This window comes from Polypterus senegalus, chromosome 16 (assembly GCF_016835505.1).
Source record: "Polypterus senegalus isolate Bchr_013 chromosome 16, ASM1683550v1, whole genome shotgun sequence".
NCBI lineage: Eukaryota > Metazoa > Chordata > Cladistia > Polypteriformes > Polypteridae > Polypterus > Polypterus senegalus.
In genome coordinates, this window is record NC_053169.1 from 53795057 (window position 1) to 53808551 (window position 13495).

General features: G+C 35.7%; 1 protein-coding gene across 1 annotated transcript in view; it reads right to left on the reverse strand.

The window, feature by feature from the left end:
* Positions 1-13495, reverse strand: part of nid1a (nidogen 1a) — a 153931-nt gene that overhangs the window by 94357 nt on the left and 46079 nt on the right. Inside the window, exon 2 of the mRNA XM_039737865.1 lies at positions 1604-1906. Coding sequence (XP_039593799.1) covers positions 1604-1906 — 303 coding nt within the window. The remainder of the gene's footprint in view (positions 1-1603; positions 1907-13495) is intronic.

Sequence of the window (13495 nt, forward strand, 5' to 3'; positions counted from 1 at the left end):
GGCTGGAGTAATATCGGAGTTACTCTGAAGAACTATGAAGACTTTATCATTCCATTTATTTAGTGTTTATATTTTATAAATACAATATTTCATTATAATTTTCAATAGGTATTTATTACTAAATTTATTTTATTAATATATTACTAAATCAGTTAAATTAACTAATGCTCTTGGTGAGAAAAATTGGAAGTCTCTGAAAGTAATATGTTAAAAGCATGTATATGATTGTACTTGCATTGTGTAAAAGGAAATAACAAGAAACTAATAATGTAAAACATTTTCTAGTTAAACTAGCTCATTTATTTCCTACTTTACTTATTCCTAAGGACATAAGAAAGCCCTGGTTCACAGGCTAGATACCATAAAAACGCCCCACCTTCAGCTCAGAGGGCTTGCGGTTTGGGACTATACAGTAGTATGTACATAATTTATATCATTTGGTTCCTGCTCTGTCTGAGTTTTGCCCTTTCCAAAGTTTCCTGTAACAGAGGGTGAAATATTACAGTTCTGTTGGACCTGTTCTGTATGTGAATCCCATGCCAAACTGGGAATGTCTCAACACTGCCGTAGATGCCTCACAATTACTGACTGATTTCAGTCAGTGTGATCACGCTGAAGACAATGTGCTAACCTTTATTTAGTTGCATTTCGTTTTCAAGAACTAGCTCTAGCTGTTTTGTTTTAAACTTCTTTTTGTTTGTACAGTACTTAGCTGCATGCAAAACAGAGTAACATGTAAACTCAACTAAAGACAAAATACAAGCATTTGTTTAGAGTGCTCAGATTGAATTGGAAATGTTCATTTGTAATTAAATGCTACATATGGACTCATATCAGAGAAGATGGAAGAATTAGCTCCTTGTGTGGGATTAAAGATTTAGATTTCTTTATTTCACATTGGTGCAGGAACAAAACAAATCACCCCCAGAAAGCTCATAGCAGTGAAGCTCAGTACACATCAGAATAGATTGAAATAAAAAGAAAATACATAAACGTTGGCTGGATTGGTTATAATTTGTTTTCAATAATTTTTTTTTTCTGGCTCAACTGCCATCCTCTGTTAAGAGTATTTTGCTAAATTACTTTAGTTACAGATTAAATGTGTTATGAATCTTAGCTTTGTTGTCCTGGAATCAGTGTTGTCTAGCTTTGTATATTTTTACTGCATATTTATTATATTTATTATTTTCTTTTGTGGTATCACTGCAGTGCCTTTAAATTGTAATTGGGCTACTATTTTGAGCTTGATTTTCCTCAGCTATATTGTTTGTGAGAATGGTGTCTGTTGCCAGTCATATACCCGTGCATTATCATTGCATATGACGTAATCATGCAGACAGCACTGTATTTAAAATGATGGCATAGTAAAACTGACATCCAAGTTTTGGATTAAAACCTGAGAACAAAATAAGCATTCTCTCACACATTGTCAGTTTATCTTTTGCTTAACTTTGTTAATCTGTTCTTTTGTTGTCTTCCTGGTTCTGAGCTTTAGTGGAACTTAAGCTATTCTTGTGCTACTGTGTTTAATTTCCTCGTCTTCTTTAAACAAATCTGTTCTTCTGGGGGAGCAATTCCATTCTGCTTATAACGAAATACTCACCTTTTTATTTACAGGGTTTTCATTTTCAGGGTCTTGGTGGGCAGCCACGTTTTCCCATGTGACAATTACAGTGCTTTTTGGGTAGAATAATTCATCTTCAGGGAAGGCTCGGTTAATATGTTCAGCTGCTTGCTGGACTGATTCTGGGCTGGAATCTTCTCGAAAATACACTTTTCCAATTCCATCTGAAATATCCAAATCAGCTAAAAATGGAGCAACTGACCCAAAACTTGTGGGAAAAACATTGATGTAATCATTTTTGTCTGTTAGTGGACTTGTGGAAATAATGCCATTGGTGACAACCTATAGAATGGAAAGAGAAAATAAGTATTAGTAAGAAATATTTCTGCCAGGAAATAAAGCAATTGATATCTACACAAATCCCCAAAACCTTTGTTTTATTTTGAGAGCAAATTTCACAAATTTTGCTATTTTTCAGTTTCTTAAAGTGAAAGCATCATTCGTGTTAAAGGAAATAGGAAGCAGAAACAACATTTACTGCCTTCAGTTCATAAACATAATCCTTAAAATAATGCACAACTACACTGAACCTTTAACCATGGCAGTATCATGAAGCAACCTATATACAATATACTGAAAAATCTTTTTAATTATACATATAATTAATGTGGAATAATTGTCTTTTCTATTCCTTGTTAAAAGCACTTAAGTGTAAGCAAGGCTGTAGTACACCATACCTTTGGTAGGCCAATAATAAGTGTATATTATGTGGAGTGAAATGCATCTGTATGCAGGTGACCTTGACTTCAAAAAATAACTGATTGGTTTGAAGAAAACAATTTATATAATGTTTCAAAAGAATTAATTTTCTATAGTAATACAAACATATTTCCTGCTTCAAAAATAATTTAAAATGGAAAATGTTTCTAGAAGCCTAATGCTGGTATATTTGCTGGAAAGCATAGTAACATGGAGTACGATGTACATTTTATCAGTCCATTTGCCTAATTTTCTGTTACCCATAATAGTTTTAGTAGATTTATTTGTAATGCATTCAGAAAACTGCAACATATTGTTATGTTTCCAGACACATCTCACTCAAAATATGGATTCTGTGAATTGTTTTTTTTACATTGACACAGTATTTAAACAAAATTGAACTGAAAATGATCATATATGCTGGATTTACTCCGGTATTTAACATACATCTCTTGGATATGACATTCACATATTTACTTTGAACCAAAGCCAGCAGGATTCATTCCTTCAACCAGAGCCATAATGTGTCTCAATGACTGTCAATGTCATCCACATACCTTATTGTCATTTCATTTGAAATGAACACCTTTCCATATTTAAAAAATGGTTAAGTCATTTTCCCCAATACAAACTGAAATTAGGTTGATGTAAATTAAAAACTGTCAGATTTTTGTTTATGTACTTGATTACTTTGCACACTATTCTACAAAAAGGAGATTGTGCAGCACGTAAGTATGTGACTTAAAGGTTCACCCAGTTTGTTTATAAATTATTACAGCTTTGCTCATGAAAGAAAGTTGCTTTGTGCAAACGTATTTTTTCAGTGTTGAAGATATAGTTTGAATAGTTGCAAAGACTGATACACTTGTTATGCACCCTACATCACAAAAGCAGCTATTTTTGTTTGTGAGATAATATGGCTATTATATCTTAGATTGCATTTGAAGTGCAAATTTTGTCAATTAAATGGATTCACGTGTAAACTATTAAAAATTTTAAGCAAAAAAAACAGAAGTTGTATATGCTTAATGCAATATGTTGATTCAGCATAAATAGTTTTGCTTAAAGACCATTCAAATGTCAGTTACACCCAACGTCACTAGCTAATGCTAAACTAAACACATGGATTGTGTTATACCGCAGTTAAAGTTGTTTGTTCTTTGAGAATGACTAAACTAATCAGTATGGAACATGTTGACGTAACTGGATTTCACAATTCTAACACTTTGATGTTTTTAACGTAAGTATGACTGTACAAAATAGTAATAAAATAACACTAGTCTTCAATCCATCTACTGTTGGTAGTGCAAAAAGCTGTACACAATATGTACATCCTATTGAAAATGCTAAACTGTCTTATTTACAAAATGAGAGTCTCAGCTCAAACTAATGCATGGTTTTAGTTAGTTTTATTGATTTTATTACTTTAACAGTTTAATAATAATAGTTTGTCACAAACAATTTTTAAATAACTCTAAAAAGTAAATTCAAAAAATACCCAGCATTTATATTTACTTAATTACTAAAGTTTAAGAACTGCTATTAAAAAAATAGACCAGTGATGGAATTTTCCTGTAAACACAGAAAAGATCACTTAAATCAGCCATTAAAACATAATAGGTGCTTTCCTGCTTATAGAAAGTGGATGCATTATTACTTCAAACATCCTGTCCAAGCCTGGTGATGGCAGACTGATGTGAGACAAGCCGCTAAACACAATGTTGTTTTTATAAACTCTCAAGAAACAGCATTGGCGCAGAGGACAAGCCAAGCTACTTAAAAAAAATCAGAAAACAAATGTCAAAAGAAACAAGCAGCCACAGATCAACTGAAATCTGTTCATTTTGAAACACCACCTCCATTTGTTTCTATCATTTTCTGGTATTCTTGGTTTATTACAATATTATATGCTGTACTGTAAAAGGATATGAGTGGTGATTGCTGCACTTACTGTAGATCCTTGGATTTTCTTTTTTGGTAAACTGTAATTCTCAAAAAAAGATTCCATAACTAAGACATATTATGAAACCAAACAGTAAAGAAAGTCTTGTGCATGACTTATATCAAGGGAGGGTGAAGTCTGGTTTGAGGAAGTTTTCAGTCAAACTGCCAACTGATTACTGTAATTAATTAAACAAATAAAATATCATGATTCCTTGAATGTGTGTGTCATCCTCACTTTAGTTTCATTCATTTTCTATGGATAAAGACCAATATCAAGTCACACCCTATTTGAAATACTGTACACACTGTATATTCATGGCAGTTATCTCACAAAGGAGGGCCCCACTCCTGTTACCAACATGTGAGTGATCAAGTAACAATTCCTTGCCTGTCCTTTGAATATCTTTTACCTGGCATATACTGCATGTTTTCTGGATTTCTACTTTTGTACTATTTTCTTTTTTAAGGGATGCTGCCATGCTTTTCAAGACTTGTTGCTAGGATTTGTCATCCCACTACTAATGTATGACTCCCAAAAGCTGCTTTTAACCTCCTTGGTATTAGCCCCAAGTGTGACTCGGACTTGGAATTCTATGCAATTATAGTTAAACCCGAGTTAGGTTCAAGATGATGTGCAAAAATGCTCTTTATAGTGCTAAACCTGAATAACTCTTGGAACAGTATTCTGCTGTCATCCAATGGATGAAATAACATCATGCCACAAAAAATTCCTGAACACTTCTATGCATTCTGAAATTTTTTGGTGACTATATGGTAACTTATCGATATAGATGAGTGGGGCACAGCCTCCAGTGAAAAACACAATGGCAAACAAAAAGTCATATTGGACTGGACTGCCAATACTGATGCTCTGTGTAAGAAAGGTCAGAGCCGGCTATGCTTTCTGAGAAGGTTTGGCATTCTTCAACATCTGCAATAAGATGCTGCAGATGTTCTACCAGACGGTTGTGGCGAGTGCCCTCTTCTATGCGGTGGTGTGCTGGGGAGGCAGCATAAAGATGAAAGACACCTCACGCCTGGACAAACTTGTTAAGAAGGCAGGCTCTATTGTAGGAGTAAAGTTGGACAGTTTAACATCTGTGGCAGAGCGACGGGCACTAAGCAAACTCCTGTCAGTCATGAAGAATCCACTGCATCCACTGAACAGTGTCATCTCCAGGCAGAGGAGTAGCTTCAGTGACAGACTGAGGAGATCGTTCCTCCCCACACTGTGCGACTCTTCAATTCCACCCAGGGGAGTAAATTCTAACATTATTCAAAGTTATTGTCTGCTTTTTACATGCATTTTTATTACTATTTAATTTAATATTGTTTCCTTGTATCAGTATACTGCTGCTGGATTATGTGAATTTCCCCTTGGGATTAATAAAGTATCTATCTATCTATCTATCTATCTATCTATCTATCTATCTATCTATCTATCTATCTATCTATCTATCTATCTATCTATCTATCTATCTATCTATCTATCTATCTATCTATCTATCTATCTAACTAAAGGCAGTTTTGGAACAAACTGAAACTGAACCATTGCTCAAATCAAACGGTAGTGATGAGGATGGGAGTTAGTCATCAGACGTTGACTTAGAAAATTAAACTGATGCACTATACAAACAAACCTCCGTTATATATCCAGTGAATTTGGTGTGACTGGGGACTGGGCAGTCTCATGGTCTGGAATCCCTACAGATTTTATTTTTTTCTCCAGCCGTCTGGAGTTTTTTGTTTTTCTGTCCACCCTGGCCATTGGACCTTACTCTTATTCTATGTTAATTAATGTTGACTTATTTTATTTTCTTACTGTGTCTTTTATTTTTCTATTCTTCATTATGTAAAGCACTTTGAGCTACTTTTTTGTATGAAAATGTGCTATATAAATAAATGTTGTTGTTGTTGTAAAGCTTCATTGTGCTCTGACAATAGTTGTGTGACAAAAAGTCAAAATAATTGTGATCAAGCGCGAGGACAAACAAGACCTTAGCCCCCTAAGCACTGTTTACAATGTGGCATCTTTCAATGCTTACAGGGGAAATGTGGACGTGTGGTAGCCTGCAATAACACAAGGGACACGTTGATCATGCAGGTCAGGCAGTGAAATTCTACCCTGTAATAAGCATAAAAAATATAAAAAAATGTGCACACAGAAACATGCGGCAACTGTCCCAATTGTAACATCAGGCTGTGCATGGGTGACTGTTTTAAAACATATAACAAAAGAACTAAATCTGCATCAGTGCAGCAACTGACACTAGACATGCCTTTCCTGCTGTATTTATTTGGATTCTATTTTGGTATTTACTTGTTTCTGTTACACATTAGAAAAGGTTTTCCTGTTGAAAACAATTCAGTGTTTCTGGCTTGTTTTTCCTCGAGTCTACATAACACTAAGGAGGCTACTGCTGCCATTTGCACAATGCTTTAAAAGCCACAGCTGCCTCCATGCCATTTAGTGTCCAAAATTGCTTTTGCTATCAAATTACATTTCTTGCTTGTATTTCTTCTAGTGAACAACACTTTTACTGGTTGTTGAGTTTGACTCTGATTTATAATTTGGTTTAGATGAAAATTATTACTGATTTCCTGATTTGATACCTGCTGATAATTAGGTTCACACTTATCACTTGATCTCAGATGTAAAGTAAGTCTTGTGGCTTGCTATAGATATTTTCTTAAATGGCATAACACCACTAAGGCTAAGCAACAAATAGTATCAAAAAGGCTAGAACATGCAAACAATATTAAGTACAAAAGGCTAAATAATACAAAAAAAACTACTCTTAACCAAATTAATCAGGAATAGAGAACTGTGAAGAGAATCAATGAAGGAACAGAAAACAATATACAAAATGAAAACCAGGGATGGAGTCCTTACATAATAAGGATGAACTGGCACTCACATTTAAGTATCTCTGGACTCTGACTAAAATTCAGACTCCTGTAAGGAAGCATTCCATCTCAAACCACAGAACAAGACAGACTGCCAACCTGCTGAAATGAAAAACCAGCCTCCCAGGCCAGGGGATTTGTACTCTACTGCATGAACATTATGATCACCTCTGTTAATACAGATCCAAACATTTTACATTTATTTTGAAGGGAACAACAAGTTACTTATTTGATGTTTGAGTGAATACTTTGCAGTATATGTGTATGTGTTTCTTCGACATTTTACTATTACTAGTAATAGATTGTTCAGTGGGCAGGGGTATCTGTAACAGAGGGAGAAATCTTTATTGACAGAATTGGGATAAAACATGTTTAAATTTGTTATAACATGTACTCAGTACGGTACTGTGAAATTCTTACTTGCACATTTGTCCAAAAGGTATCATTGGCTCTCTCTGGCTCTATGATAAACCAGTGTTTGAATAAGGACTACTGTACGTTGAGTTTTGTAAGCTCATTATGAGTACTGTTGCATCAGATAGGACTTTACTACAGAAGGTAAGAATCTACAGCTTGAGTGGAAACAAGCCAAGTTAAACAAGGACGTGAGAGGGCAAGTGACCCAGAAGATAGAAGAGGTAACACCTTTTATACAGGTATATGTTTTTGTGTGGTTTGTGTTTATTTGATATGAGCATTCTGTTTCTACGGTTTCATTTTATTTGTTTTGATCTGACACAGCTTATTTTCATTCCCTTCTTAATTTCTTTGTTTACGTGACACTGTGAGGATGTTTCATGTGACTGAGATTATTAGTGCCGCACAATTATTTGTATATTAACCACGATTCCAATTACAACTGTCTTGATACACTATTAATTATGGAAAGCTGATGATTACTGCATTGCATTTAGCTCAAAGATTGAGTTTTCCCAGTCACAAACTACTCTAAACCGCAAATGATTGTAATTAAGAACAGACACATTCACTAAGCATGAGTGCATTAGCAATTCAGAGGCACTCAAATCATAGGACAAACTACATGCTAAATGGTAAACGGAGTGTCATCCCAAACTACATCTTTTTAAAGTGTGAATATATTTATTTTACTAGCATAGCAGATTGCTTATTTATTAAAATGGGCTTAAAGGTACAATGGTAAGTCCTTCTGTTTCAATTGAGTTGTGCTCACTGTATATGCCTTGCTTCCCACTTTCTTTGTGTGTCTTGTTGCCTTTTTTTATCTGACATTCTAGCCTTTACAACAGTCTTTCTTTGTGCTTCTTGTTGCCCTTCTTTGTTGAACAATCCAGCCATGTTGTGGATGCCGGATGATGTTAGGCCTGGGCAAGGGCAACAATGCCGGCCAGATAGCTTTATTTATAGAGAGACGTTTGCAGCAGCTTCCATAAAAACAGACGTATAATTCATGGTGAACCTATGTCACCTGACACTGTTTAGTACCAAAATCAAAAATACTAAAATGGTCTATAATTTGAAAATATTTTGTTTACAAAAGTGTACTATGCAAACTGTTAAACAGCTGCATAAAAACCTTAATAAAGACATTTCTAAAAACATCTAAAATTCAGCCACATAGTTTAGCGTGAAGAGTGCATGAAAGCTAAGGAAGCAGCACCAAGTCCCAGTAACACTAGTTTCACGACAGTCAATGAAATTATCAAAAGCAAATACAAATTTATCATGTTTCATTTATCAAACAACAAGGTTCTGATTAAAATTGTGCACAAGAAACATTTTAAAAAATGAGCAATACTATTGGCAAGAGAAGTTACCCTTCCTCCAATTATTCTTCTGAAGTTACATTGCCTTTACTTTTTAACAAATGCTGAAACAAAAATACAAATGGATCTGAAACAAGCAGCACTTTCAAATATTCTGGTGGCAGACCTTCAGCTGCAGGCCCCTGGCTCCATTACCCACAGGACCCTGTGATGTCATTCAGGGGCTTGTGGCTAAAGGTGACAGTGACATAGGTTTGGAAGGTCTGCCTTCTGTTAGCAATGAAAGTGACGTTGATGTTCAGTGCTCTTGGCTGCAATTCAATTTTTTATTAGGTTTCTTTGACTTTTGTAAATCACGTGTAAATCATTTTTTTTTTATTATTAGATTTTGTTCCCACATTTGCTGATTAAATTTTATGTCAAAAACATCTTAAGTCAGCAATATCTTAAAAGTGGATATTATTAGCTGCTTTAGTTTTGCAAGTACAGACAACATTTAATTGTTTTCATGGAGCAGAGCGCCATATTTAACATTTTCCCGCATTTTGCATTTCTGAAGTGTGTGATTGTGATGGCTGATTTTTCAGAAGTAACATTTATTTTGAAAAAAAGAGTAATGTTTGTGTTATACTTAAATTTTTATTGTATAAAGATTTTAATTATAAGTAATATAATGTATTTGGGTAATAAAAAACTAATTTTATAATAAGTGTGCTGTATTTTATTATTAAACACAAAATTTACTATTGCAGCATTTAACAATTTCATATTAACAATTTTAAGTATTTCCTTTGCAAATGGAGGTTCTCCTTTATTGTGTGTAAAAAGAATACAGTATACATTTATATATAATATACAGTCCATCCATCCTCTAACCCGCTGAATCCGAATACAGGGTCACGGGGGTCTGCTGGAGCCAATCCCAGCCAACACAGGGCACAAGGCAGGAACCAACCCACCGCAGGACACACACAAACACACCCACACACCAAGCACACACTAGGACCACTGTAGAATCGCCAATCCACCTAACCTGCATGTCTTTGGATTGTGGGAGGAAACCGGAGTGCCTGGAGGAAACCCACGCAGACACGGGGAGAACATGCAAAATCCACGCAGGGAGGACCCGGGAAGCGAACCCGGGTCACCTAACTGCGAGGCAGCAGCGCTACCACTGCGCCACCGTGCCGCCCTAATATACAGTGTATTTTTTTTATTTACTGTATTTATTTATTTATTGATTGATTGATCGACTGACTGTATTATGTGCTCTGTGTGTCTGTATTCTTGTTTTTTTATTTTACTGCTGCTATATGGTCTTGAATTTCCCTATGGAATTAATAAGGTTTTTATCTAATCTAATCTAACTTAATCTAATCTAATCTAACATGCATTTGGTAAAACAAGGTACATTTTCATTGTGCTGTTAATTGCAATTATAATCACATTTATAATACTAAAGGCAATAATCGTCCATTTTTAATTGTGTTCTGTAGAAAAACTAAAGCTGTTTTTAACACAGGAAGTGATTCTGGGGTTTAGTTGTGTCATGATCTTTGTTTTTTCTTGGGTATTTTGGATGATCTGGAATTTTCCATGTTTCTTTTTTCACTATTTATTTTATTTTATTTCATTTTAGATTTTTAATTGGGTTAACATCATTACTTGTTGTGTCAGACTGGATGCTATGGGTGCTTCCCTGTAGCAATGCTGTGGTTGAGCACAAGAATAAAAACAAAAAATCTTTATTTAGTTAAGGTATTATATAATATAGGTATTTGTACTGCAGCAATTTGAAAAGAGAAGTGGAATCAGGAGATGGTTGTGATTATATAAAACTAGGGAGCTCTGCTCCCTGCTCGATTCACTCGTCAACCCCAGTGCAGGCCCTACGTGCTAGTCATTTGCTGGATCTGCCGCTTGCTTTTGGATAAACACGAATATCAACTCTGTCTTTGATATCTCCGTCTTTCGAAACTATTATCGCTGACAATTAGTCACATGTTGGTTTATTATATATGTGAGTCTGATCTTTCTGATTCATATAGAAATCTGAGAAAACGTCTTTGTCTATGTTTTTCAGAAAGATTTAATTTAAAGTGCGATACTTTTGGACATATGGATTTGTATCCATTATTGGCTGTAGAATTTCTAATACATCTGATATTTTAACTCTTTCAATTCTATGTTGCATAGCTTCTCCATGATCGTAAATATAAACCTAACCGAACTGTGGTTTCTTTGAAATTAAACTTGTAGTAGCTTTAATTGTTTCGTGACCACAGATTCTCATAACGTACGGTCCTGACTCGTGTAAATCTACGTTTTGAGCACTGAATGATGCAAACAGATTATTGTAGATTTGGATATTTTGACTGTAATGTTTGTGAATTTCAGTTTCACCAAATAACAAATCTTTTATTTCTCAAGGATATGCCTCTTCATTGTGGCAGAAACACTAGTTTTCCCTGATGGCAACACGCATTTGACGATCTACAAGTCTCCGACTTAAACTTTAAAGCCAAACAATATTTACTTACTTCTGTCATATCACCTATGTCCATATATTTGATCTCTTTTCGCTGTTCCATTATTTCACCGAGCAATAATTTCCATTTGTTAGTGCTAATGCATTCTTAACTATCAGTTTTTTGAGACTTTCGAATTTTAGTACTTTCATAATCTCTAACATGCTCTGCATGTGTATGTATAACGTTTTTGAACCTCTTTATGACGTTCTACTTTGTCTTCTACTCTTTGTCTTTTCTTCTTCTACTGTTTGTCTTTTATTTCCGGTTTTGAATTCATCTCTTGGCACAAAGTCTCATCTTGCAGGACTTTAAATTATCTCTCTGAAAATGTCTCGTCTCATCTCTCTGAAAAAGTCTTGTCTTGTCCCAAGATTATCTATACTAATGAAAGGCAGAGCCCTCACTGACTCACTCACTCACTCACTCACTGACTCACTGACTGACTCACTCATCACTAATTCTCCAACTTCCCGTGTAGGCAGAAGGCTGAAATTTGGCAGGCACATTCCTTACAGCTTACTTACAAAAGTTGGGCAGGTTTCATTTTGAAATTCTACGCGTAATGGTCATAACTGGAACCTATTTTTCTCCATATACTGTAATGGACGTTAGCCCGATGGCCGTGGGTTGGGCGGAGCTGCGTGTGACATCATCATGCCTCCCACGTAATCACGTGAACTGACTGTGACCGCAGTACGTAGAAAAGAAGGAAGAGCTCCCAACAATAAAACAGCGGAGAACCCGTGGATTAAATAAAAAGGCTGCTTAGTTGGCAAAGCAAGGAAAAACGATGGCCTTATATGGTGTTTGTTTATAAAACAGTGGAGAAGCTGTGCAAACACTGCTTCACAAAAAAACAGCGGAGCTCCTTATATGGGCAGGTAGTCAGCCAAAGAAGGGAATCAATAAATAACTATAATCGTAATAAAGGAACAAAAAAATAGTGGAGAACCCTCAAATTAAATAAAGGAAATGGGTACTTGAACAGTAAACTAAGTCTAAAATAGCTACACAATAACTATAACAATCGTAATAAATGAACAATAAAACAGTACAGAACCGCGAAGCAAGGAGAATAAAACAGCAGAGATGCTGTGTAAAGGTTGCCTGACAAAAAAACAGCGGAGCGCCTTATATGGGCAGGCAGTCAGCCAAAGAAGGTAATTAATAAATAACTATAATCGTAATAAAGGAACAAAAAAATAGCGGAGAGCCCGTGGATTAAATAAAGGAAATGGATATCTGAACAGGAAACTAAGTCTAAAATAGCTACACAATAACTATAACAATCATAATAAACGAACAATAAAACAGTAGAGAACCGCAAAGCAAGGAGAAAGGACGAGCTTCAACCAATCAGATTTTGAGTTGGTGTCAGTAGGGCCCTTTAGCAGGCGTACGTCAACTTCACCGTATTCAGACCCAATGATTGGATAGAAGCCGATAAGAGGAAGTCTACGACGCCATTGAACGCACCATAAACGCTCCGAGCGAAAGATCGTCGCGTGCACTACGGACAACTACATGGCAGGATTCTGGACAATATTATTTGCCAGACACAGACCAGATTTTAAGACCATGAAAACCTGATGTTTGTCACGCTCCTTGAGCCCCAAAACTTTCGGGAATACAAGAAAAATTTCACGCATGCAGCCTTCTACACTTTAACACAACAGCCACGGAGCACTTTTGGATCTGTCTTGGCTAAAAACGGAACTGACTGTAATGTATGCTATGGATGATTTTGCAGGAAAATCTTCCACTGATCTCTTTGACTTCCTTCATCAGAAAAATCTGAATGAGAGTATGGGGCGGCTGTTCACATTGGTATATTTGGTGGTGAGCATTCCCGTGTACACTGCTTCTGTCGAGCGGACATTTTCAGCCCTAAAGCGAATTCAAACTTATGCCAGGAATACCATAGGGCGGGTTTGCCTTTCACCATTAGCTTCGATTGGGATAGAAAGTGAGGTTTTGATGGAACTGAAGCACTCCGATAATCGACGGATTACAACAGAGTGATTGAACTGTTTTTGAGGAAAGAG